A 25,766-nucleotide genomic window follows, 5' to 3' on the forward strand; every position below is an offset into this window, starting at 1 on the left:
GAAGGCAGAGACTTCTACTCGTGTTCAACTGGAGACAAGTTTTTGTCTAAAGGATGCATGAAATGCTCCAGTGTCTGTCGTGTACCTCATAGAATGTCAGGAACACTCAAAGCAGTATGTTGGAATGACAAGTAGGGAAGTCCGAACAAGGATAAGAGAACACCTTGGTTATATCAAATATGATAAACCATGTTCGGCACTATCACGACACTTTATTGAGGTACACGGCAAGGACACCAGATCTTTCAAATGGCGAGGCATTGAAACTATCAAATTGCCCCCCAGAGGAGGGAATAAGGATGAACTTCTGGCAAGGCAGGAGGTGTACTGGATCATGAAGCTAAATACTCAGATACCACACGGATTTAATTCTGAGTTTGACATTATAAACCATTGGAAGTAATGATTGGCTTCATGGTCCAGTGCACCGCATATTAATACATAAATTTCTTAAAATATTTTTGTAATATACATGTTGTGGGGTAATCTTTTCATGATAAGTCTTGAAAGATGATATAGGCTTTAAATACATACATCTCCTTCAATGATAGATGCTTTAACATGAACATTTGCATTATAGCCATCACCTCCTGTCTAAATCATTTAATTAAATATATTTGACATTCAAATAGGGCATATATTCATATAACCAGTATAATAAGTGTAAGCTTGAACTATATGAATGGCAAAGTTATTTTGTTACTTGCTAAATCTATTAGCTTCTGAGCCTTTTTTAAACATATGTTTATTCCTAAAATGACGTTAAAATGACATATATTTATTACTATTATTATGTTTAAATATGAGTTCTGTCCAATCAATGTATGTTTATCATGAAGGTTCTGCTGTTCATGTTTATGTTTATGTTTTTGCTCTTGTTTCTATTGCTTTATCTCTTCCAACGTTATTTCATTATTTCGTTATTAGATATGCTTTCCCTACAGAAATACTGCAATACTATGTTTGTTGCCAATATTGATAACATGTATTTTGTAGCAGGCTTCTGACATTAGCATTACATATACTGGTCATTTATGAACTGCCCTTGTCAAGTGATTTTAGATTTGATACATGTATATACTATCTCCTTTTTCCTTATTCACTTCCATCTCCCATTTCTTCTTAAGTGTGAAATAAGTAATTGATTGTGTGCACTCAGTACTTTAATGGTTAATAGGGGTGTGTTGAGCACCAACCAATAACCATGTTTTGTAACCCTTTTAAGACGGCACTCACCTGTGCCTAATCAGGTTTATGAGTACGGCACCAGCCGAAACGCGTAAAACCTGATACCTTCTGTGCGTGTATCATGTTTGTCATTTTAAATTTGAAGCAATAAAGGCTGTTTTTATATACACTTTATGGATACTGGGATTGACCTTCTTTTTTCTATTTGACATATTATTTGGGATTACAAGGAATCCTTTTTTAGATACCCTCTATCCTCAAGCATTTTAGAAGTGACTGAGGGCAGATAAAGTGCTCACTTTTGGAGCCAACACAGCTACCTTGGCGATACTGTTTTCAAAGACACCTTCTAAGCACAGGATTGGCTGACCACCCACCACGTGACCCAACTCACGGATTCCCATTGGTTGTTTGCACCTGGAGGCAAACCGGAACTCGTTCAACGAAGAGCCACGTAGCTGAGGTGCTTGCATATACAGCACCTGATGAGCAGCGGCTGAATTGATCGACCGTTCTCTGGGGGGAGATGAGCAGTTGGAGCTCCTGGACGGCTCCATTTCCGCATGTGTGGATGCTCGTCGGACGGAGCGTATATGGTCAATGTTGGTGAGTCCTTCTACTACATAAGCTAAAGGAATCTGCTTGTTACTCAATGTAGAGGAATCATTGCTTGATTACAGTGGATAATATGCTTAATCAGAGCTCTTTTTGTCATATCGCCTAAGGTTGTTATATATAAGGCTGTGAACTGCCACTAATACATACCGGCTAACAAGGGTTAATACACAAAACTTTCTCTTTTCTCTTACTGGAGTTTTAAGTAGTTATGTCAACCTCTCAGTGAGAGTATTGATGAAAGTTAGAGCCTGGAGATGCAGGGAAAGTTTTTCTGCGAAACCATACAGACTACTACTAACAGCTCCTAAGCAATCAGTGTTGACGAGTTTCACTGCCTGCTTTCTCTCACTCAAGTCCATGTCAGGAGCGCTACTATAAGACTGTCACACTTGTGGGGCTATGTTCTGTTCCACAGCATGGATCCTGGAAGTAAGATTGTTTAAAATTTTACATATAAAGCGCTATAAAAGGGTCACAGTGTGGCTCCTTTATACCTTGATAGGATCCATGGTTAATATCCTCCTGTTTTTTTTTTTTTTTTAACAGTTGAGGTTAATTAGTCAGTGTATTAATTATTTACATGCTGTTTTGTGGAACAAACAGGTTTCACTTTTAAGTTTCACTTTCGTTTTTGAAAGTGTTGCACAGCTCCTATTACTTGCTGTACTGTCTTGCACTCTATGTGACCGGGTGTGGTCTATGTTCATTTCCTTCATTCCGGCTGAGACTTGAACCTGAGAAGAGTGTTTCCTCTGTTAATTGTCTGGGTCTAGGAGGTGGTGAGTGCCCCAGCCATTGGGAGTATAAAAGTGCAGTTTTCTATAATAAAAAACATTTTTATCTGTGTCCTTCTGTGGGTATTACCTGAGCTGTGGAGGACTCTGGCCTGTTAGAAGGTACTCCTTCTATACTAAATCATACCTGTTTATATTGTGAAGAGGCTGTGGTTTTCCCGCCCACTTAATTATGTTCCACATGCCTTAACACCGTTATAAAGTCTAAGAAGGGAGACAAGCCTGCTAAGGTTTTTAGTCCCTCTGAGCCGTCTACCTCTCAGGACTCGGAGTCCCATGAGATTTCTACCCTTGCTACATTATCCAGTCAACATGCAGTTCCCCGTAGCACATCTAATCCTCCATCCGGAGGGGACCTTCTTCCTGCAGACTTTGCCGCCCAGTTACAAACTGCAGTGTCTGCTGCCCTCAGTGCATTACCTTGCTCTAACAAACGCAAGAGAAAGGTTAAGCATAGCTCACCTGACCTGGAGTCATCTAAATATTTATTGGATTTAGCCATTATGTCCCAGATCTCCGATGATGAGTTAACCTCTTTAGCTTGCTTCAGAGGGTGAACTTTCTGGGTCGGAGTCCTTGGCGTCTAAGCCTCCTGCTGCGGAGGAACCGTCCTTTAGATTTAAAATTGACCACTTGCATTTTTTATTAAAGGCGGTTCTGTCTACGTTAGAGTTCCAGAGGCAGCACTGCCTGAAGAACCTATGGTACCTAAGTTAGACAGAGTTTACGAAGACAGGAAAGTTCCTTTGACTTTTCCTGTGCCGGTTAAGATGGTGAACATTATTAAGAACGAATGGGAAGAATTGGTTCTTCCTTTTCCCCCTCGTCTACTTTTAAAAAATGTTTCCCGGTCCTGGACACACAACTGAATTTGTGGGACTCCATTCCTAAGGTGGATAGTGCTATCTGTATGCTTGCTAAACGTACTACTATACCTCTTGAGGATAGTTTTTTGTTCAGAGAGTCGATGGATAAGAAAATTGAAACCTTTCTGAGAAATGTTTCAACATACAGGATTTTTGTTTCAACCGGCAGCTGCAGTTGCCGCGGTTACCGGAGCGGCTACCTACTGGTCTGACTCTTTGTCGGAACTCATTGAGGTGGAGTCTCTCCTCGAGGATATTCAAGACAGAATTAAAGCTCTTAGAATTGCTAATTCTTTTATCTGTGATGCGAACATGCAAACGATTCGCCTAAATGCAAAGGCCTCTGGCTTTGCGGTCCTAGCCCACCAGGTGCTCTGGTTGAAGTGTTGGTCTGCGGATATGACTTCTAAGTCCAGACTCCTTTCTCTTCCTTTCAAGGGAAAGATTTGTTTTGGTCCAGGCCTGGACTCCATTATTTATATGGTTACCGGAGGCAAGGGTGTCTTTCTACCGCAAGATAAGAAGAACAAGTCTAAGGGACGACAATCTTCTAATTTACGTTCCTTTCGTTCTGACAAATCCCAGTGGCAACAATCCTCCTCCAAGCCCGAGCAACCCAAGAGTACTTGGATACCGGCTCAGTCCTTGAATAAATCCAAGCACAATAAGAAGCCTGCTATAAACAAATCAGCATGAATGGGCGGCTCCCGATCCGGGATTGGATCGTATACGGGGCAGACAGTCACTTTTTTCAGTCGCCTGGTTCAAGGACATACAGGATCCGTGGGTCCTGAAGTGGTATCAGAAAAGAGGGATGCCTTTTTAGGGTGCGTTTGGGATCTATCCTCCTTACGAGTTGTTGTCCTGGTGCCTATCAAAGAAAGAGGTTTGGGGTTTTATTCAAACCTTTTTGTCATCCCAACAAAGGAGGGAAATTTCCACCCAATTCTGGACCTAAAGTGCTTAAACAAATTTCTCAGTGTCCCTTCCTTCATGATGGTGACAATAAGGTCCATCCTTCCTTTAATTCAGGATGGACAGTTTATGACCACTATAGATCTAAAGGACGCTTCGCAGTCTTCTTCGATCACATGGATGGAAGATAAACTTGGAAAAGAGTTCTCTTATCCCAAGTTCCAGGCTGGAATTCCTGGGTACTATAATAGACTCCATATCCATGAGGATATTTCTAACAGACCAGGGACGTTGCAAGCTAACTTTGGCATGTCTTGCCCTCTGGACCTACTTGAGTGCATGGAGGTGATTGGTCTCATGGTGTCCTGCATGGACATCATTCTTTTTACTAGGTTCCGTCTCAGACCTTTACAAATGTGCATGCGGAGGCAGTGGAACGGCGATCATTCATATTTGTCTCAACAGATTGTATTAGACAGCCGGTCAAGAGAATCGTTCTCTTGGTGGCTCTGTCCAGACCATCTGTCCCGAGGGATGCTTCTTAAGACCATCCTTGGAGATTGTGACTATGGACGCAAGCCTATCCAGATGGGGAGCTGTTTGGGGTGCCAGGAAGGCACAAGGGTTGTGGACTCAGGAGGAGTCCTCCCTCCCGATCAATATTTTGGAACTACGGGCAATCTTCAAGGTCTTGAAGGCTTGGCCACTTCTGGGTTTGTCCCAGTTTATAAGATTCAAATCAGACAATATAACCTAGGTGGCTTACATGAACCATCAGGGGGGAACGAGAAGTTCCTAGGCAATAAAGGAAGGATCTCAGATTCTGGAGTGGGCGGAGGCCCACAACTGTTCGCTGTCAGGGATCCACATTCCGGGTGGGGACAACTGGGAGACGGATTTTCTCAGCAGGCAATCCTTCCAACCAGGGGAATGGTCTCTCTATCCTGAGGTGTTTGCAGAGATATGCAGCAACTAGGGTACGCCGGAAATAGATCTCATGGCGTCCCGTCTCAATACCAAGCTACCCAGGTATGGGTCGAGGTCGAGGAATCCCCAAGCGGATCTAATAGATGCACTAGCAGTGCCCTGGAGGTTCAAACTCATATATCTTTTTCCTCCATTACCGCTTCTTCCTCAAGTGGTGGCCCGCATCAGCAGGAGCGGGTATCAGTAATCCTGATTGCTCCATCGTGGCCCCGAAGGACGTGGTTCATGGATCTAGTGGGGATGTCCTCATCTCCTCTGAGAAAGTTACCTTGTCGTAGAGACCTGCTTATACAAGGTCCATTTGTTCATCAAAATCTAGATTCTCTAAGGCTGACTACGTTGAGATTGAACGCTTAGTCTTAGCCAAGAGAGGTTTCTCTGAGAGTGTCATTGATACTCTTATTCAAGCTTGTAAACCAGTTACTTGGCATATCTACCACACGGTGTGGAGGACCTACTTATTCTGGTGTGAAGAGCGTGGTTTTTCTTGGCACAGAGTTAAGGTTGCCAGGATGTTATCTTTTCTCCAGAATGGACTGGAGAAGGGCCGTTCTGCTAGTTCCCTGAGGGGGACAGATTTAGGCCCTGTCGGTTTTATTGCACAAGAGACAGGCTGAGCTTCCAGACTTGCAGTCCTTTGTTAAAGCTCTGATTAGCATCAGACCTGTGTTTAGATATGGGGCTCCTCCTTGGAGCCTGGATCTTGTTCTTCGGGTTTTGCAACAGGTTCCGTTTGAGCCTCTGCATTCCGTTGACATTAAATTGTTGTCTTGGAAGGTTCTCTTTTTATTGGCTATTGCCTCTGCGCGCAGATTTTCTGAGATCTCTGTTTTGCCTTGCGAGCCCCCTTATCTGATTTTTCATGCAGAGAAGGCAGTTGAACGTACTACAAGGAAGGAACCACTATCAGGAGATTGTGGTTCCTTCCTTGTTTCCTAATCCTCCTTCATCGAAGGAACGTTTACTTCACAATTTGGATGTGGTTCGCGCCTTGAAGTTCTATCTTCAGGCTACTAAGGAGTTTAGACAATCTTCCTCTTTGTTTGTTGTCTATTCGGGGATGCGTAAGGGGCAGAAGGCTACTTTGACTTCCCTATCTTTTTTGTTAAGGAGTGTCATCCGCTTAGCTTACGAGACAACGGGACATCGTCCTCCCAAGAGAGCAGTGGCTTTCTCTTGGGCCTTTAAGAACGAGGCCTCTATGGATTAGATTTGTAAGGCGGCTACCTGGTCCTCCTTACATACTTTTTAAAAATTTTACAAATTTAATATTTTTGCCTCGTCTGAAGCAGCTTTTATGAGAAAAGTTTTGCAGGCTGTGGTGTCCTCAGAATAGGGTCCACCCTTTTCCTTTTTGTTCCCTCCCGTTATTCATTCAGTGTCCTCTGGAGCTTGGGTATAGTTTTCCCAACAGTAACGAATGAAACTTTGGACTCTCCCTATCTTAGGAAGGAAAACATAATTTATGCTTACCAGATAAATGCCTTTCCTTCCGGATAGGGAGAGTCCACGGTCCCTGTCCGTTTTTTCTTGTCTATGGGCGGTCCCCTATTATTTATTTTATTATTCTGGCACCATTTATACCCTAATGTTTCTCCTACTTTTCCTTGTTCCCTCTGCGGAATGACTGGGGTAATGAGGAAGTGGGAGGGATATTTAAGCCTTTGGCTGGGGTGTCTTTGCCTCACCTGGTGGCCAGGTATTGTATTTCCGAACAGTAAGGAATGAAGCCATGGACTCTCCCTATCCGGAAGGAAAGGAATTTATCTGATGAGCATAAAATATGTTTTTTCAAATTTGATACTTCTGCCTCGGCTAAGGACTCTTTTGGGAGAAAGGTTCTTCAAGCGGTGATGCCTTTTTAGGTCTGCCTGTCTTGTTCTCTCTCCCTGTTCATTCTGTGTCCTCTAGCTCGGGTATTGGTTCCCACTAGTAATTGAATGACGTTGTGGTCTCTCCATATCTTAGGAAAGAAAACAAAATGTATGCTTACCTGATAAACTTCTTTCTTTCCAGATATGGAAAGTCCACGACCCCACCCTTTATTAAGACAGTCATTTTTTTACTAAACCTCAGACACCTCTACACCTTTGTGATGTTCCTTTTCCATTTCCCTTCGGTCGAATTACTGGGGATTATGGGTAGGGGAGTGACACTTAACAGCTTTCTGTGGTGCTCTTTGCCTTATCCTGCTGGCCAGGAGTGATATTCCCACTAGTAATTGAATGATGTCGTTGACTCTCCATAATCGTAAAGAAATACATTTATCAGTTAAGCATAAATTTTGTTTTTGCAACACACATGTATTAGTAAAAATGCTTCTAGAAAATTATAAATTTTGTGCTAGATTACTAGTGGAGCACTAAATTGCAAGCCATGTAGTACTAATATTGTTCCAGCAATACCCATAGCACTTCTATAATGCTGCATTTTGTTCTGACATTACAGGTAGTTGGTTAATATATACACTACTGTGCAAAAGTTTTAGGTAGGTGTGAAATATGCTATAAAGCAAGAATGCTTTCAAAAATTAAATGTTAATAGTTTATTTTTATCAATTAACAAAATAGTGAGTGAACATAAGAAAAATCTAAATCCAATCAATATTTGGTGCATGAAAAAAACACCCTTTGCATTCAAAACAGCAATTCTTCTAGGTACTCTTGCACAATTTTTTTACAGGACTTTGCATGTAGATTGTTCCAAACATATTGAAGAACTAACCACAGTTCGTCTGTGGGTTTTATGTAGCCGCAGTTGCTTCTTTTTCCTAGGGTTGCAACGATACCAAGTATTTGCATGAGTACCAATGCACCAATACTTAAACCGATTCCTCCACTTCCTACCCATATGCTATCTTGTGATGGTTTTTTTTTTCAAACTGCAAGTTCCCATTTCATTTTATGCTGGAGTAGAGACTAAACTAAAAATTGTTTACTACTGTTCTGCCAATACAAATTGCTGTTATTTGTATTATTGTAGGAGAGATCACTGTACCTCGCTCAGACAAACCCCTGACATACTGGGCAGTTAATAAACTGAGATTTCCAGCTCTGGCTAAAATAGCCCAAAAATATCTTTCTACCCCATGCAGTAGTGTGGAAAGTAGAAGACTGTTCAACTTAGAGTCGAACCTCCTTACTGATAGCAAAAACAGACTTATAGCTGAACAGGCAGAGATGCTCCTATTCTGTTCCTTAAAAAGAACTTGCCACTAACTTTTGAAAAATTATTCTAATTGCTACATTGCCTTTTTCTTCTACAAGATACGACGAGTCCACGGATTTCATCCTTACTTGTGGGATATTAACCTCCTGCTAACAGGAAGTGGCAAAGAGCACCACAGCAGAGCTGTATATATATCTCCTCCCTTCCCTCCACCCCAGTCATTCTCTTTGCCTGTGTTAGTAATAGGAAGAGGTAAAGGGCGGTGTTAGTTTTAGATTCTTCAATCAAGAAGTTTTTTATTTTAAATGGTACCAGTGAGTACTATTTTTCTTAGGGAGATATGGAAGATGAAGATTTCTGCCCTGAGGTTGATGATCTTAGCAGTTGTAACTAAGATCCACGTTGGTTCCCACAGAGTTTCTGAAGGTAGTGCAAGAGAAATCTTCAGTGTGGAGAACGGTTTCATGCTACAAGCAGCATTGAGGTATGTTCAGTCTTTTATTTCTGAGGAGACTTGGTATATCAGAACTGGCTGACATTTTTTCCCTGCAAGGGAAGGGGTAAGCAGTAGACCTGTACATGAAGGGTATTACTGAAAATCCTGTGTTTATATCTTTATTTGACATAGTACTGGGCTGAAAGCAATATCAAGGGGACACTGGGAGAGGCAGCTTGACGTTTTTTATTTGATTAACAAATAATCAGTATGGCTGCAGTGTTACAGTAGTGGTTAAGGGGACCACATGGCTTACTTTGCAAACCGCTTCCCATGCGGTTATACAGACTGATATGAACGACGTCCATGATGGGCGGGGCCTATTTTCGCGCGCTCAGACGCGCAGTTTACTCTAACTGCGAAGGCAGCAGGCATTATCTCCTGTGGGGCCTAAACTTGTGTTCTGTTAACCGGGTCATTGTCGAGTCATTTTGCAGTACCCTGGGGGCAGGTAGGCGCCACAACAGAGCTGTAGCGAGGTGGAGGGGTCATTTTTTTCAATAAAATATATTTTGTGCTATAAAATGTCTTTTAGGGGTTAAATTCACCCTTTGCTCTTAGGGTGCAATAATTTTTGGCCCAATTGAATAAGTATATTTAATTGTATAGTGTTATTTAACTTTTTAGGCAGTTTAGGAAAAATTGTGCGCTTTTTTATTTCTTAAAGGCGCAGTACACATTTTTCGAAAAATTGTTGAAATCAATAAATAAAGTGTTTAACGACTATTGTGGTTATTACTAGTCTGTTCAACATGTCTGACATCGAGGAAACTAATTGCTCTATGTGTTTAGAAGCCATTGTGGAACCCCCTCTTACTTTGTGTTCCTCTTGTACTGAAAGGGCCTTACAATGTAAAAAGCATATTTTAGGAAAAGAAAGTGTGCCTAAGGATGATTCTCAGTCTGAAGAGAATCAGGATATGCCATCCAATTCTCCCCAAGTGTCACAACCTTTAATGCCCACACAAGCGACACCAAGTACATCAAGTGCGTCTAATTCTTTTACTCTGCAGGATATGGCTGCAGTTATGTCATCTACCCTTACAGAGTTATTATCTAAATTACCAGTTTTACAGGGTAAACACAGTAGGTCAGGTATTAATGTGAATACTGAATCCTCTGATGCTTTGAGTTGGGGGTCAGGGAATTGCTGTCTGAGGGAGAACTTTCAGACACTGGAAATATGTTACCTCAGAGAGATTCGGACGTCATGTCCTTTAAATTTAAGCTTGAACACCTCCGCCTGTTACTTCAGGAGGTTTTAGCGACTCTGGATGATTGTGATCCTATTGTGATACCACCAGAGAAATTGTGTAAAATGGACAAATATCTAGAGGTGCTTACTTACACTGATGTTTTTCCGGTTCCTAAAAGAATTTCGGAAATTATAAAAATGGAATGGGACAGACCGGGTATACCGTTCTCTCCTCCTCCTTTCAAGAAAATGTATCCCATATCAGACACCATTCGGGACTCCTGGCAGTCGGTCCCTAAGGTGGAGGGAGCTATATCTACCCTGGCTAAGCGTACAACTATACCTATTGAGGACAGTTGTGCTTTCAAAGACCATATGGATGAGAAGTTAGACGGTCTTCTAAAGAAATTATTTATTCATCAGGGTTTTCTTTTACAACCTACAGCTTGCATTGTTCCAGTTACTACTGCAGCAGCTTTTTGGTTTGATGCTCTAGAAGAGTCTCTGAAGGTTGAGACCCCTTTAGAGGACATTTTGGATAGAATTAAGGCTCTCAAGCTAGCTAATTCTTTTATTACAGATGCCGCCTTTCAAAATGCTAAATTGGCGGCGAAAAATGCAGGATTTGCCATTTTAGCGCGTAGAGCGTTATGGCTAAAATCGTGGTCTGCTGATGTGTCATTAAAATCTAAACTTTTAGCTATTCCTTTCAAGGGTAAGACCCTATTTGGGCCTGAGTTGAAGGAAATCATTTCTGACATTACTGGAGGTAAAAGTCATGCCTTGCCTCAGGGATAAGTCTGTTAAGATGAGAGGTAGACAAAATAATTGTCATTCATTTTGAAATTTTAAAGGAGTATCCTCTGCTTCCTCTTCCTCCACAAAGCAGGAAGGGAATTTTGCTCAATCCAAATCCATCTGGAGACCCAACTAGGCTTGGAACAAAGGTAAACAACCCAAGAAGCCCGCTGCTGCTGCAAAGACAGCATGAAGGGGCGGCCCCCGATCCGGGACCGGATCTAGTAGGGGGCAGACTTTCTTTCTTTGCCCAGGCTTGGGCAAGAGATGTTCAGGACCTTTGGGCATTGGAAATCGTGACCCACGGGTATCAACTGGAATTCAAGGATTTTCTCCCAAGAGGGAGATTTCATCTTTCACAATTGTCTGTAGACCAGATAAAGAGAGGCGTTCTTACGCTGTGTAAAAGACCCCTCTACCATTTGAGTAATTCGTCCCGTTCCAAAACTGGAACAGGGACAGGGGTTTTACTCAAATCTTTTCGTGGTTCCCAAAAAAGAGGGAACTTTCAGACCCATTTTAGATCTCAAGTGTCTAAACAAGTTTCTCAGAGTCCCATCATTCAAGATGGAGACTATACGAACAATCTTACCAATGATCCAGGAGGGTCAATATATGACTACCGTGGACTTGAAGGATGCATACCTTCATATCCCTATTCACAAGGATCATCAGTTCCTAAGGTTTGCCTTCCTGGACAAACATTTTCAGTTTGTGGCTCTTCCCTTCGGGTTGGCCACAGCACCCAGGATCTTCACAAAGGTTCTAGGGTCCCTTCTGGCGTTTCTCAGACCACAGGGCATAGCAGTGGCGCCTTATCTGGACGATATTTTAATTCAGGCATCGACTTATCATCTGACAAAATCTCATACAGACACATTGTTGTCCTTTCTCGGTTGGAAGGTGAACCTAGAAAAGAGTTCACTAGTTCCACGGACAAGGGTTCCCTTCTTGGGAACTCTGATAGACTCTGTAGACATGAAGATATTTCTGACGGAGATCAGAAAATCAAAGATTCTAAATACTTGCCGAGCCCTTCAGTCCATTCCTCGGCCATCAGTGGCTCAGTGTATGGAAGTAATTGGGTTAATGGTAGTGGCAATGTACATCATTCCGTTTGCTCGTTTTCATCTCGGACCACTGCAACTGTGCATGCTCAGACAGTGGAATGGGGACAATGCAAATTTATCTCCTCAGATAAATCTGGATCAAGAGACCAGAGACTCTCTTCTTTGGTGGTTGTCACCAGATCATCTGTCCCAGGGGATGTGTTTCCACAGACCCTTGTGGGTGATAGTGACAACGGACGCCAGCCTTCTGGGCTGGGGTGCAGTCTGGAATTCCCTGAAGACTCAGGGTGTATGGACTCAGGTGGAGTCTCTACTTCCAATCAATATTCTGGAATTGAGAGCGATATTCAATGCGCTTCAGGCGTGGCCTCAGTTGGCTTCGGCCAAATTCATCAGATTCCAGTCGGACAATATCACGACTGTAGCTTATATCAATCATCAAGGGGGAACAAGGAGTTCCTTATCGATAATAGAAGTATCCAAGATAATTCGATGGGCGGAGGCCCACTCTTGTTATCTGTCGGCAATCTACATCCCAGGAGTAGAGAACTGGGAGGCAAATTTTTTAAGTCAACAGACTTTTCATCCGGGGGAGTTGGAACTCCACCCGGAGGTGTTTGCCTCTCTGATTCTCCGATGGGGCAAGCGGAATTGGATATGATGGCATCTCGACAGAATGCCAAGCTTCCAAGATACGGATCCAGGTCGAGGGATCCCCAGGCCGAACTTATAGATGCCTTGGCAGTGCCTTGGTCGTTCAGCCTAGCTTATGTGTTTCCACCGTTTCCTCTCCTTCCACACGTGATTGCTCGGATCAAACAGGAAAGAGCTTCGGTAATCCTGATCGCGCAGGACTTGGTATGCGATCTAGTGGACATGTCCTCTCTGCCACCATGGAAACTTCCTCTGAGACAGGACCTTCTCATTCAAGGACCTTTCCAACATCCAAATCTAAATTCTCTGCAGCTGACTACTTGGAGATTGAACGCTTGATCTTATCTAAGCGGGGATTCTCAGATTCGGTCATTGATCCTTTGATACAGGCACGTAAGCCTGTCACTAGAAAGATCTATCACAAGATATAGCGTAAATATCTTTTTTGGTGTGAATCCAAGTGTTACTCATGGAGTAAAGTTAGGATTCCCAGGATTCTGTCTTTTCTCTAAGAGGGATTGGAGAAAAGGTTATCAGCAAGTTCCTTAAAGGGACAGATTTCTGCCTTGTCAATTTTGCTTCACAAACGTTTGGCAGATGTTCCAGATGTTCCAGATGTTCAGTCTTTTTGTCAGACTCTAACCAGAATTAAGCCTGTATTTAGACCAATTACTCCTCCCTGGAGTTTGAATTTAGTTCTTAGAGATCATCAAGGGGTTCCATTTGAACCTATGCATTCCATAGATATTAAGTTATTATCTTGGAAAGTTTTGTTTTTGGTTGCTATTTTTTCTGCTCGTAGAGTTTCTGAGCTATCAGCGTTCCAATGTGATTCGCCTTATCTTATCTTTCACTCTGATAAGGTGGTTTTGCGTACCAAACCTGGATTCCTTCCTAAGGTTTTTTCAAATATGAATATTAATCAGGAAATTGTTGTTCCTTCATTGTGTCCTAATCCTTCTTCTAAGAAGGAGCGTCTGTTACATAACCTGGACGTGGTCCGTGCCTTGAAGTTTTACTTGCAGACGACTAAGGATTTCCGTCAATCATCTTCATTATTCATTGTTTATTCTGGAAAGCATAGGGGTCAGAAAGCTACGGCTACCTCTCTTTCTTTTTGGCTGAGGAGTATCATCGGCCTGGCATATGAGACTGCTGGACAGCAGCCTCCTGAAAGAATTACAGCTCATTCTACTAGGGCTGTGGCTTCCACATGGGCCTTTAAAAACGATGCTTCTGTTGAACAGATTTGCAAGGCTGCGACTTGGTCGTCTCTTCATACTTTTTCAAAATTTTACAAATTTGATACTTTTGCTTCTTCTGAGGCTGTTTTTGGGAGAAAGGTTCTTCAAGCAGTGGTGCCTTCCGTTTAGGTCTCTGTCTTGTCCCCCCCGTTTCATCCGTGTCCTGTAGCTTTGGTATTGTATCCCACAAGTAAGGATGAAATCCGTGGACTTGTCGTATCTTGTAGAAGAAAAGTAAATTTATGCTTACGAGTTCACGGTCCTCCCTGTCATTTTTCAGACAGATTATATTTTATTCTTTTCAACTTGAGTCACCTCTGCACCTTTAGCTTTTCCTTTCTCTTACTAAACCTTTGGTCGAATGACTGAGGGTGGAGGGAAGGAGGAGCTATATATACAGCTCTGCTGTGGTGCTCTTTGCCACTTCCTGCTAGCAGGAGGTTAATATCCCACAAGTAAGGAGGAAATCCGTGGACTCGTCGTATCGTAGAAGAAATTAATTTATCAGGTAAGCATAAATTTACTTTTTACTGCTAGTTCTCATCTTGCACAATTATGTTCAAAACATACTGTACTCTGAGGAACATCCATAGCCAGGGCTGGACTGGGAATAAAAAGCAGCCCTGGAAAATATGAAGACCTGCCCTTTTTTTCTGTTGAGTCGGTAGAATCCACATGTCCCATTTTTTTCAAAGGGGTTTACTGGGACACTCCTTCCCCAATATTTTTTCAGAATTAAATTATATTATTATTATTATTATTATTTATAAACATGTTCTGTGAACTTTGTGACAAATAAAACTGTTTTATTATTTCATAATTTCTTTTGAGTTACAGTCCTTCATAATTATAAAGAAGGAATCTTAAATAATTAGTCTGTATTGTACTTGGTAAACTATCACATGACATTAAAAAAAAAGTATCCGTAATTGGTATCGGCGAGTATTTGAAAACAAGTATCGGTACTTGTACTCGGTCTTTAAAAAATGGTATCGGTGCAACCCTAATTTAAACCCAGAAAGACTAAATTATGTTGATATCAGGGCGCTGTGGGAACCATACCATCACTCCCAGGACACCTTGTTCTTCTTTTTATTCGCTGAAGATAGTTCTTAATTACTATGGCTTTATATTTGGGGTTGTTGTCATGCTGCAGAATACATTTGGGACCAATCAAATGCCTCCCTAATGGTATTGTATGATGGATAAGCATCTGCCTTTACTTTGCAGCATTGAGGAGACCATTAATTCTGACCAAATCCCCAACTCCATTGGCAGAAATGCAGCCCCAAATTTACAGGGAAACTCCACCATGCTTCACTGTTGCCCGCAGACACTCATTCTTGTACCACTTTCCAACCCTACGGCAATGAAACTGCCTTCTGCTCAAATTTTCTCTCATCAGTACAGAGCTCCTGCTGCCGTTTTTCTGCACCCCAGTTTCTGGTTTTTTTTTTACATAGTTGAGTTGCTTGGCTATATTTCCATGTTGGAAGTATGGGTTTTTGGCAAATCTTCCACGAAGACCTCTTCTCTGGACAGTAGATGGGTGTACAAGGGTCTCATTGTTTTCTGACAATTCTGAGCTGATGGCAATGCTGGACATCTTCTCACTGCAAAGGGAAGTAAGCATGATGTGTCATCTGCTGCAGTAAGTTTCCTTAGCTAAACACTGCGACTATGGTCCTCAGTTTTGTCTGTTTCTTTGTGCTTCTTCAGACGAGCTTGGACAGCACATCTGGAAACCCCTGTCTGCCTTAAATGTCTGCCTGGTAGAGACCTTGCTTATGCAGTATAACTATCTTGTGTGTTGTTGCTGTGTTCAGTCTTGCCATAGTGTATGACTTTTGACATTAAACTTCTTCAGCGACCTCAACTTGTTAGCAAAGTTTGGTTTATTCCTCCTACACAGCTGTTTCTGTTTCGGTTAATGATTGTGTTTCAACCTAGATATTAAATTGTTGATCATTAAGCACCTGTTTGATATAATTGTTTAACCATGCCTATAAAATCCCTTGCTTTGCACAAATGTACCTAGAAGAATTGATACATACATACATACAATTCGTCTGTTGGGCCTGTATTTTTAATATAGTAATTCTAAACTGTTAGTTTTTTAAATTTAAAAGCAAATACCCTTTTATAACATTTTGAATTATTTGACTATATATATCAGGTTAATTTTGTGAGTGGTGTATGTTGTGCCAACTCAATAAACATTGATAAATTCCCCATTGCAAGTCACCCCCCAAACTGCCATGCGCATCAATGCAATTAGACTACTCACTGATAAGAGCCCTACTGATCCCCAAGTCATCAGACATCTCACTGCAGTTATACCCCTAACCACCATATCCATATTACTGTTAACACGAGTGATGAGTTAAAATAAAACATAATTATGAAGAATACTTATTATAATGCAACATTGTATAGAAATAATTAACCAGCGACAGTATTCTGCATATAAACGTTTTAGCATTTAGTATTTATGCAAATGGGTCTGATTTAGTACCAGTGTGCTACTTTTTATCAATTACAAAACATATTTAGAATGTTTGTCCCAGTAACTGTATCTTGTAATTTCTTTATAGGTTGAATATGTGATAAAATGCGACATGTCAGCTCTTCAGAAGATTCTTTACCGTCACATGCAAGGGAGGGGTATCCTTCTGACTGATGGCTCAGAGAAAGATAAGAAGGTGTGTAATAGATTATACTGTACATTGATAGCCTCCTTTTGGAACATTTACTTAAATAACCATGGTTAATTCACAGTTTTTTTTTACGTTTCAGCTACCTTTGTTAAAGCAGTAGATTCAGTAGATACACAGTGTAGGTCTATTATTTTTATAATGTAAGCTTTCCTGCTAAGAGCCAAACTTATTTACTTATGTATGTGTATATATATATATATATATATATATATATATATATATATATATATATATATATATATATATATATATATATATATATATATATATATATATATGTTTTCCTCTTATTATTACACCACTATATGAAGCAAGAATTTATGAAATACTATTGAGCTAATTTGAACCAGCATGTGGAAAAGAAGGCAGAATCTTAAAGGTGTTGAACAGGAAACCCATCCTACACCTGCACACTTATTTTAAAGGGATATAAACCCCAAAAATGTTATTTATTTCATGTAATTGGCAAGAGTCCATGAGCTAGTGACGTATGGGATATACAATCCTACCAGGAGGGGCAAAGTTTCCCAAACCTCAAAATGCCTATAAATACACCTCTCACCACACCCACAATTCAGTTTTACAAACGTTTCCTCCTATGGAGGTGGTGAAGTAAGTTTGTGCTAAGATTTCTACGTTGATATGCCCTTCTCAGCATTTTGAAACCCGATTCCTCTCAGAGTACAGTGAATATCAGAGGGAAGTGAAGGGAGTATCACCTATTGAATGCAATGGTTTTCCTCACCGGAGATCTATTTCATAGTTTCTCTGTTATCGGTTGTAGAGATTCATCTCCTACCTCCTTTTCAGATCGACGATATACTCTCATATTCCATTACCTCTACTGATAACCGTTTCAGTACTGGTTTGGCTATCTGCTATATGTGGATGGGTGTCTTTTGGTAAGTATGTTTTCATTTCTTAAGACACTCTCAGCTATGGTTTGGCACTTTATGTATGTATATATATATATGTATATATATATATATATATATATATATATATATATATATATATATATATATATATATATAAAGTTCTAAATATGTGTATTGTACTTATATTTGCCATGATTCAGGTTTTCAGTATATTTCCTTTTGCAGACTGTCAGTTTCATATCTGGGAAATGCATTTTTTAGAAAAAAATGTATTTCTTACCTGGGGTATAGTCTTTTTTCAATTCACTGTCATTTACAAATTCGTGGGCAGAATTAGGCTCGCGAGGGCGCAAAATGCTAAAGTTTATTGCGTCATTTTTGTTGCGAGATTTTTTAGCGCAAAGTTACGTTTGATGACGCAAATTTGTCACTTCCGGCGTCTTAGTCGCCGAGTCCTTTCACAAGGTTGCGTCTTCAATTACGCGAGTATGTCATTTCCGGATGTTGTTAGCGCCCAAATAATTTTTCTGTTTGTGTTGTGCGTCATACTTGGCACCAAATATTTTCGTTATTTAAAACCCCATTCCTATATGCCTCTTGCCATTTTTTTCTATCAGAGGGCTATGGAGTTTGCATTTTTTTCCCATTCCTGAAACTGCCATATAATGAAATTGATAATTTTGCTTTATATGTTGTTTTTTTCTCTTACATTTGCAAGATGTCTCCATCTGATCTTGTCTCAGAAATCACTGTTGGAACCCTGCTGCCTGATAACAGTTCTGCCAAAGCTAAGTGCATTTGTTGTAAACCTGTGGAGGTTATATCTCCAGCTTTGGTTTGTAATAGTTGTCATGATAAACTTTTACATGCAAATAATGTGTCCACCAGTAATAGTACATTGCCTGTTGCTGTTCCTTCAACTTCTAATGTACAAAATATACCTGTGAATTTAAAGGAATTTATTGCTGATTCTATTCAGAAGGCTTTGTCTGCCATCCCGCCTTCTAATAAACGTAAAAGGTCTTTTAAAACATCTCATAAAGTTCATGAAATTTCAAATGATCGACAACATACTGAATTATCCTTCTCTGATGAGGATCTGTCTGGTTCAGAAGATCCTGCCTCAGATATTGACACTGACAAATCTAGCAAATGTTTAAATTCTGTTTATAAACCTCCTGTAGTTATTCCAGAGGTTTTTCCAGTTCCTGGTGCCATTTCTGATCTGATTTCTAAGGAATGGAATAGGCCTGGTACTTTTTTTATTTCTTCTTCAAGGTTTAAAAACTGGTATCCTTTGCCAGCAGTTACTTTAGAGTTTTGGGAAAAGATCCCCAAAGCTGATGGGGCTATCTCTACTCTTGCTAAACGTACAACTATTCTGATGGAAGATAGTACTTCTTTTAAAGATCCTTTAGATAGGAAACAAAACTTATCTAAGGAAAGCCTATTTATATTCAGGTCATCTTTTCAGGCCTGCAATTTCATTGGCTGATGTTGCAGCTGCATCAACTTTTTGGTTGGAAAATTAAGCGCAACAAGAATCTAATTCTGATTTGTCTAGCATTGTTCACTTGCTTCAACATGCTAATCATTTTATTTGTGATGCCATTTTTGATATCATCAAAATTGATGTTAAATCTATGTCTTTAGCTATTTTAGCTAGAAGAGCTTTGTGGCTTAATTCTTGGAATGCTGACATGACTTCTAAGTCTAGATTGCTATCTTTTTCTTTCGAAGGGAATAAGTTATTTGGTTCTCAGTTGGATTCGATTATTTCAACTGTCACTGGGGGGAAGGGAGTTTTTTTGCCTCAGGATAAAAGACCTAAGGGTAAATCTAAAGCTTCTAACCGTTTTTGTTCCTTTCAACAGAATACGGTACAGAAACCTAATCCTTCCCCCAATTGGAAGCCTTCTTCAAATTGGAATAAATCCAAGCCATTTAAGAGACCAAAGCCAGCCCCCAAGTCCACATGAAGGTGCGGCCCTCTTTCCAGCTCAGCTGGTAAGGGGCAGATTAAGATTTTTCAAGGATGTTTGGACAAATTCTGTCCAAAATCAATGGATTCTGAGTATTGTCTCTCAGGGGTACCGAATAGGATTCAGAGTAAGACCTCCTGTGAGAAGATATTTTCTCACGCATCCCAGCAAATCCAGTAAAGGCTCAGGCTTTCCTGAAGTGTGTTTCAAACCTGGAGTTTTCAGGGGTAATCATGCCAGTTCCATTTCAGGAACAGGGTCTGGGGTTTTATTCAAATCTATTCATTGTCCCAAAGAAAGAAAATTCATTCAGACCAGTTCTGGATCTAAAAATTTTGAATCGTTATGTAAGAGTGCCAACATTCAAAATGGTTACTATAAGGACTATTCTGCCTTTTGTTCAGCAAGGGCATTATATGTCCACAATAGACTTACAGGATGCATATCTTCATATTCCGATTCATCCAGATCACTTTCAGTTTCTGAGATTCTCTTTTCTAGACAAGCATTACCAATTTGTTGCTCTTCCTTTTGGCCTAACGACAGCTCCAAGAATCTTTTTAAAGGTTCTCGGTGCCCTACTTTCTGTAATCAGAGAGCGGGGTATTGCGGTATTTCCTTATTTGGACGATATCTTGGTACTAGCTCAGTCTTTACATTCTGCCGAATCTCACACAAATCAACTAGTGTTGTTTCTTCGAAAACATGGTTGGAGGATCAATTTACTAAATAGTTCTTTGATTCCTCAGACAAGGGTCACCTTTTTAGGTTTCCAGATAGATTCAGTGTCCATGACTCTGTCTCTAACAGACAAGAGACGTTTAAAATTGGTTTCAGCCTGTCGGAACCTTCAGTCTCAGTCATTCCCTTCAGTAGCTATGTGCTTGGAAGTTTTAGGTCTCATGACTGCAGCATCGGACGCGATCCCCTTTGCTCGTTTTCATATGAGACCTCTCCAGCTTTGTATGCTGAACCAATGGTGCAGGGATTATACAAGGATATCACAATTAATATCCTTAAATCCCAATGTTTGACTATCTCTGACTTGGTGGTTAGATCACCATCGTATAGTTCTAGGGGACTCTTTTGTTCAACCTGGACTGTGATCACAACAGATGCAAGTCTTTCAGGTTGGAGAGCTGTTTGGGGATCTCTGACAGCACAATGTGTTTGGAAATCTCAAGAGGCGCTCATTATACACTTTTTTCAAGAGGCGAGATTACCAATCAATATTTTGGAACGATTTTGAGGGCTCTTCAAATTTGGTCTCTGTTGAAGAGAGAACCATTCATTTGTTTTCAGACAGACAATATCACAACTGTGGCATATGTTAATCATCATGGTGGGCCTCACAGTCCCCAAGCTATGAAAGAAGTATCCCGGATACTTGCTTGGGCGGAATCCAGCTCCTGTCTAATTTCTGTGGTTCATATCCCAGGTATAGACAATTGGGAAGCGGATTATCTCAGCCGTCAGACTTTACATCCGGGAGAGTGTTCCCTCCATCCAGATGTGTTTTCTCAGGTTGTTCAGATGTGGGGTCTTCCAGAAATAGATCTGATGGCTTCTGATCTAAACAAGAAACTTCCCAGGTACCTGTCCAGGTCCAGGGATCCATAGGCGGAAGCAGTGGATGCGTTGACACTTCCTTGGTGTTATCAACCTGCTTATATTTTCCCGCCTTTAGTTCTTCTGCCAAGAGTGATCTCAAAGATCATCATGGAGCAATAATTTGTGTTGCTGGTGGCTCCAGCATGGCCTCACAGGTTTTGGTATGCGGATCTTGTTCGGATGTCCAGTTGTCAACCTTGGCCACTTCCATTAAGGCCGGACCTTCTGTCTCAAGGTCTGTTTTTCCATCAGGATCTCAAATCATTAAATTTGAAGGTATGGAAATTGAACGCTTAGTGCTTAGTCATAGAGGTTTCTCTGACTCGGTGAAAGATTTATTATCGAGTTTGGAAGACTTACATTTCATGGTGTTCCTCTCATAAATTTTTTACAACAGCTGCTTTTGCTTCTCTGCGATCTTTGAGCACTGAATCTACAAGTGGTATTTCCGGTGAGACCGGAGGGGCGAGTCCACTCCAGTGAAGCTGGGGTCATAGTGGTGCCTTTCCTAAAAGTTTATTTAGAGACTAATTAAGTAGGGAACATGGGAACATGGACTGAGTAAGTCTCTGCAGAATATTTGTTATTTTTAGCTGGGACCAATACTTTGCAGCATAATGGACCCTGAGCAGCATTTATCTGTCCAGTTTGAAATATGTCTATACTGTTTAGAGGATCAGGTTATTCCTCCTGTGCAATTTTGCTCCTCATGTGTCTCAAAAATGTTGCTATCAAAAAATAATGAATCTTCTTTTTTAAAGAAGTTAACCCTCTCAAAGCCATCTGACTCTCAGGATATTGCAGTACCTGTCATGCCTCAGCTTTCTCCTCAGATGTCCCCGTCTCTAGCAGTTACACATGCATAACCCTGCGGTTCCTCTCAGTCAGTATCTTAGGGAGTATTTTTACCAGGTGATTTTGCAACATAGCTTACCTCTGCGGTTTCAGCAGCCCTGAGTGCCTTACCTATCTCAGATAAGAGGAAGAGAAAATTAAGAATTTCTGATAACGCCAAGGCTGCTTTAGTCAGTTTGTTTCAACTATCTGAGGATGACCATTCTTCAATAGCTTCTGAGGGTGAAATCTCTGATTCTGAATCAGCTGTAGTTAGTACGGTGGATTCTGAAGAAATTTGTTTTAGATTTAAGCTAGAGCACCTCCGTTTACTTCTTAAGGAGGTTCTGGCTACTCTGGAAGATTCTGAACCTACTGTCGCAGAGACTCCTAAGGTCAACAAATTAAATAGAGTTTTTGATGTCAAGCCTAGATCTGTGGAAGTATTTCTTGTTCCAGATCTAATATCGGACATTATTTCTCAAGAATGGGAGAACCCGGGGGTTCCATTTACCCCATCTCCTGTCTTTAAAAAGATGTTTCCTGTTGCTGACTCTGTCCAGGAGACTTGGCGCACTGTCCCTAAGGTGGATGGAGCTATATCCACATTAGCTAAGAGAACTACAATTCCTTTAGAGGATAGTACCTCATTCAAGGACCCTATGGATAGGAAGCGGGAGGGATACTTAAGAAAAAAATTTATTTACCAAGGACTTTTATGGCAGCCAGTTGCTAGTATGGCGGTAGTTGCAGGTGCGGCCTCTTATTGGTGCAACTCCTTATCGGACCTTATTTTAGAGGAAACTACTGTGGAGAAGATCCAAGACAGGATAAAAGCTTTAAAACTGGCTAATACCTTAATTTGAGCATGGGGGGCGTAGCTAGCCAGCCAAGGAGATGGCTGCTGTGTGAGAGAGCTCCGGAGCCCTATCTAGTTGGGAATGCCATAGGCAGTAGCCAAAAGCCTGATCTACACAGGATTCAAACCTCCTAAGTGCCCACAGACCCCAGGTAACACATTTGATTATCGCCTGGTTAAAAACCAACGTGGGGGGGGGGGGGCGTGTCCGGGCTATGGCCTAAGATGGCCGCTAAACTGGGAGCTCTGTAAAAAAGATATACAATCCGCCTTGTAATCAAGATTTGTGCACCCATCCAGAATGATTTTGTGCAGCATGAAGTAGCTAACGCATTGCTGGACTAGTGTATGTGTGTATATATATATATATATATATATATATATATATATATATATATATATATATATATATATATATATATTGAAAAGACAGGGGCTTCCCAGATTCCTTTTTTTTTTTTTTTAAATAAGGATAGCAAGAGAATTAAGAAAAATTGATAATAGGAGTTTATTTGAAAGTTGCTTAAAATTGCATGCTCTATCTAAATCATTTAATTGAATAATTGGGTTTAGTATCCCTTTAAGTATAATGGTGTGTAGGATGATCGCCTAGTTTTGAGACATAGATGTTTCTCAGATTCGGGCATTGAATTATTGATTAAGGCCAGAAAGCCTGTGACACAAAAGATTTATCACATGTTTTGGAAGGCATATTTTAAGTGGTGTTCTTCCAGAGGGTTTTCTTGGTATTCCTTTAGGATCCCTAGAAGTCTTCAGTTTTTACAGAATGGCCTTGAAAAGGGTTTGCCTACTAGCTCCCTAAAAAGGAATTTTTTTTGCTTTATCTGTTCTTTGTCATAGGAAGCTAGCTAAATTTCCTGATGTTCAGATTTTTATCCAGGCGTTAATTAGAATTAGGCCAGCTCTGAAACCTATTTTTCCACCCTGGAATTTGATTCTTGCTTTTTCCTTATTACAAGGAACCAATTCATTCCATTGATGTCAAGCTTTTTTCTTAGAAAGTGCTTTTCTTGTTGACAATCTCCTCAGCTAGGAGAGTTTCTGAGTTATTAGCCTTGTCCTGTGATACTATATTTCTAATAAGGATAAGGCTTTACTTTGTACTAAATATGTTTCTTTTTAAAGATTTCATCCTTACTTGTGGGATTTCACCTCCTGGTCAGCAGGAGGAGGCAAAGAGCACCACAGCAGAGCTGCTATATATAGCTCCTCCCTTCCCTCCCACTCCAGTCATTCTCCTTTCCTGCGTTAGTGTAGCAAGAGGTAAAGTGAGGTGTTAGAAATAGATTCTTCAGTCAAGAGTTTTTTGTTTTTAAAGTAGTGCTTGAGTGTGTTGCTTTGTCTAGGGTGTAGCCGTAGTCCATATCAGTCTCTTCAGTAGAGCTCTTGGTACCTTTAAAGCAATGGGAACTGGTGGGACATAATTCTCACTGCGCCTCCCATACATTTCTGCTGCCCTTATTCTGATGGCCTAAGCAAGTCTAACTCAGGCTCTATCACTTTCCACAGGGCTATGGGAGGGAGAGGACCTCTTACACCTGCTGGACTGTCCTGCTGTCGGACAGCATTAAGGTAAGTGCTAACTTTTTATTCTGGGAAGGATCAAAAACTCAGAGGAGAGTGAGCACTTTATTTTAAGTAACACATAAGGCTCAGCAATATGGGGATAATTGTGATTGGGACATTATGCTCTCTAAGTATAGAGGATTGTGTAGACAGCTTAATTTACAGACACTGTGGCTGGGAGTTAAGCTAGGTTTTTTTCTATGTCTTTGCGCGCTTTTCATAATAATCTGCTCAGTTTCAGTTTCTGGTTAATCAGAAGCTGTTTTCCGGGTACTCAGTGTTTTTTTTTACACAGACGGCTGGGACTCGCACTAGCACCGCATGGTCTTGTGTCTCCGAGCATAGTGTTTTTCAAGCCCTTGTCATCGGACTGTTTGAAGATCAGAGTGGAGGATCCGGGCAGCAGGTTGGCGCCTCAGCAAAGCTGCAGAGGCGTAGTGGTGTCTGAGGGTTATTATTATTATGGCTACCTGCTGTAAAAATAGGACATTTATTTTCTGCAAGGAAAATAGTTTACTTTTAAATTTTAAAGTCACAGTATTTTTTTTTCTTTATGTCATTTAAAATTATTTAAACTAAATTGTTCTATTTAAATTTGGTTGGTTATTGTGACACTATTTTTTTCTACCTGCTGTAAAAATATTTATCTCCAAAATTTAAAGGGCCAGTAACGTTTTTTTTTATATATCCTACTGTGCTTCAACATGGACACAGGAGCTGTACAAAATATTTTTTGCTCCATGTGCTTGGATGCCAATGTGGAACCACCAATTCCTTTTTGTCCATTGAGAGGGCTTTAAAGTATAGAGAGAGAATTTTTCATGAGCAAAGTATTTTTAAGACGGATGATTCTCAGGAGTCTAATGCTGAGATTCAGAGTATGCCGCAGCTTTCTCCCCAAGCGTCCCAAGATTTAATGCTTGCACAAGCAGTACCCTGTACTTCTACTCCAGTGATTGCTGGAATTACTTTAAAAGACATAGCTACAGTTATGTCTTCCACAATTTCTGATGCGTTGTCTGCTTTCCCTGTGCTACAAGGCAAGCGTAAGAGGAAGGACAACCATGTAGTAAATTAGGTTTCTGATACTATGGTGGCAATCTCGGAGGTACCCTCTCAGGGAGCTGAGTTGGAGGGTATGGAGGTTCTATCAAAAGGCAAAGTTTCAGACTCTGAAGGTTCAATACCTTTGACTGATTCAGAGGTTGTTTCTCTCAGGTTCAAACTAGAACACATCCGTCTGTTGCTCAGGGAGGTTTTAGTTACTTTAGATGACTGTGATTCTACAGTAGTGGTCGCTCCTGC

General features: G+C 40.8%; 1 protein-coding gene across 1 annotated transcript in view; it reads left to right on the forward strand.

Annotated features, from left to right (window-relative positions):
• SMARCA2 (SWI/SNF related, matrix associated, actin dependent regulator of chromatin, subfamily a, member 2) overlaps positions 1-25,766 on the forward strand; it is a 1,314,671-nt gene that overhangs the window by 800,690 nt on the left and 488,215 nt on the right. The window contains exon 24 of the mRNA XM_053702540.1: positions 16,588-16,695. Coding sequence (XP_053558515.1) covers positions 16,588-16,695 — 108 coding nt within the window. The remainder of the gene's footprint in view (positions 1-16,587; positions 16,696-25,766) is intronic.

The sequence above is a fragment of the Bombina bombina genome, chromosome 2, assembly GCF_027579735.1.
Source record: "Bombina bombina isolate aBomBom1 chromosome 2, aBomBom1.pri, whole genome shotgun sequence".
NCBI classification, from domain to species: domain Eukaryota; kingdom Metazoa; phylum Chordata; class Amphibia; order Anura; family Bombinatoridae; genus Bombina; species Bombina bombina.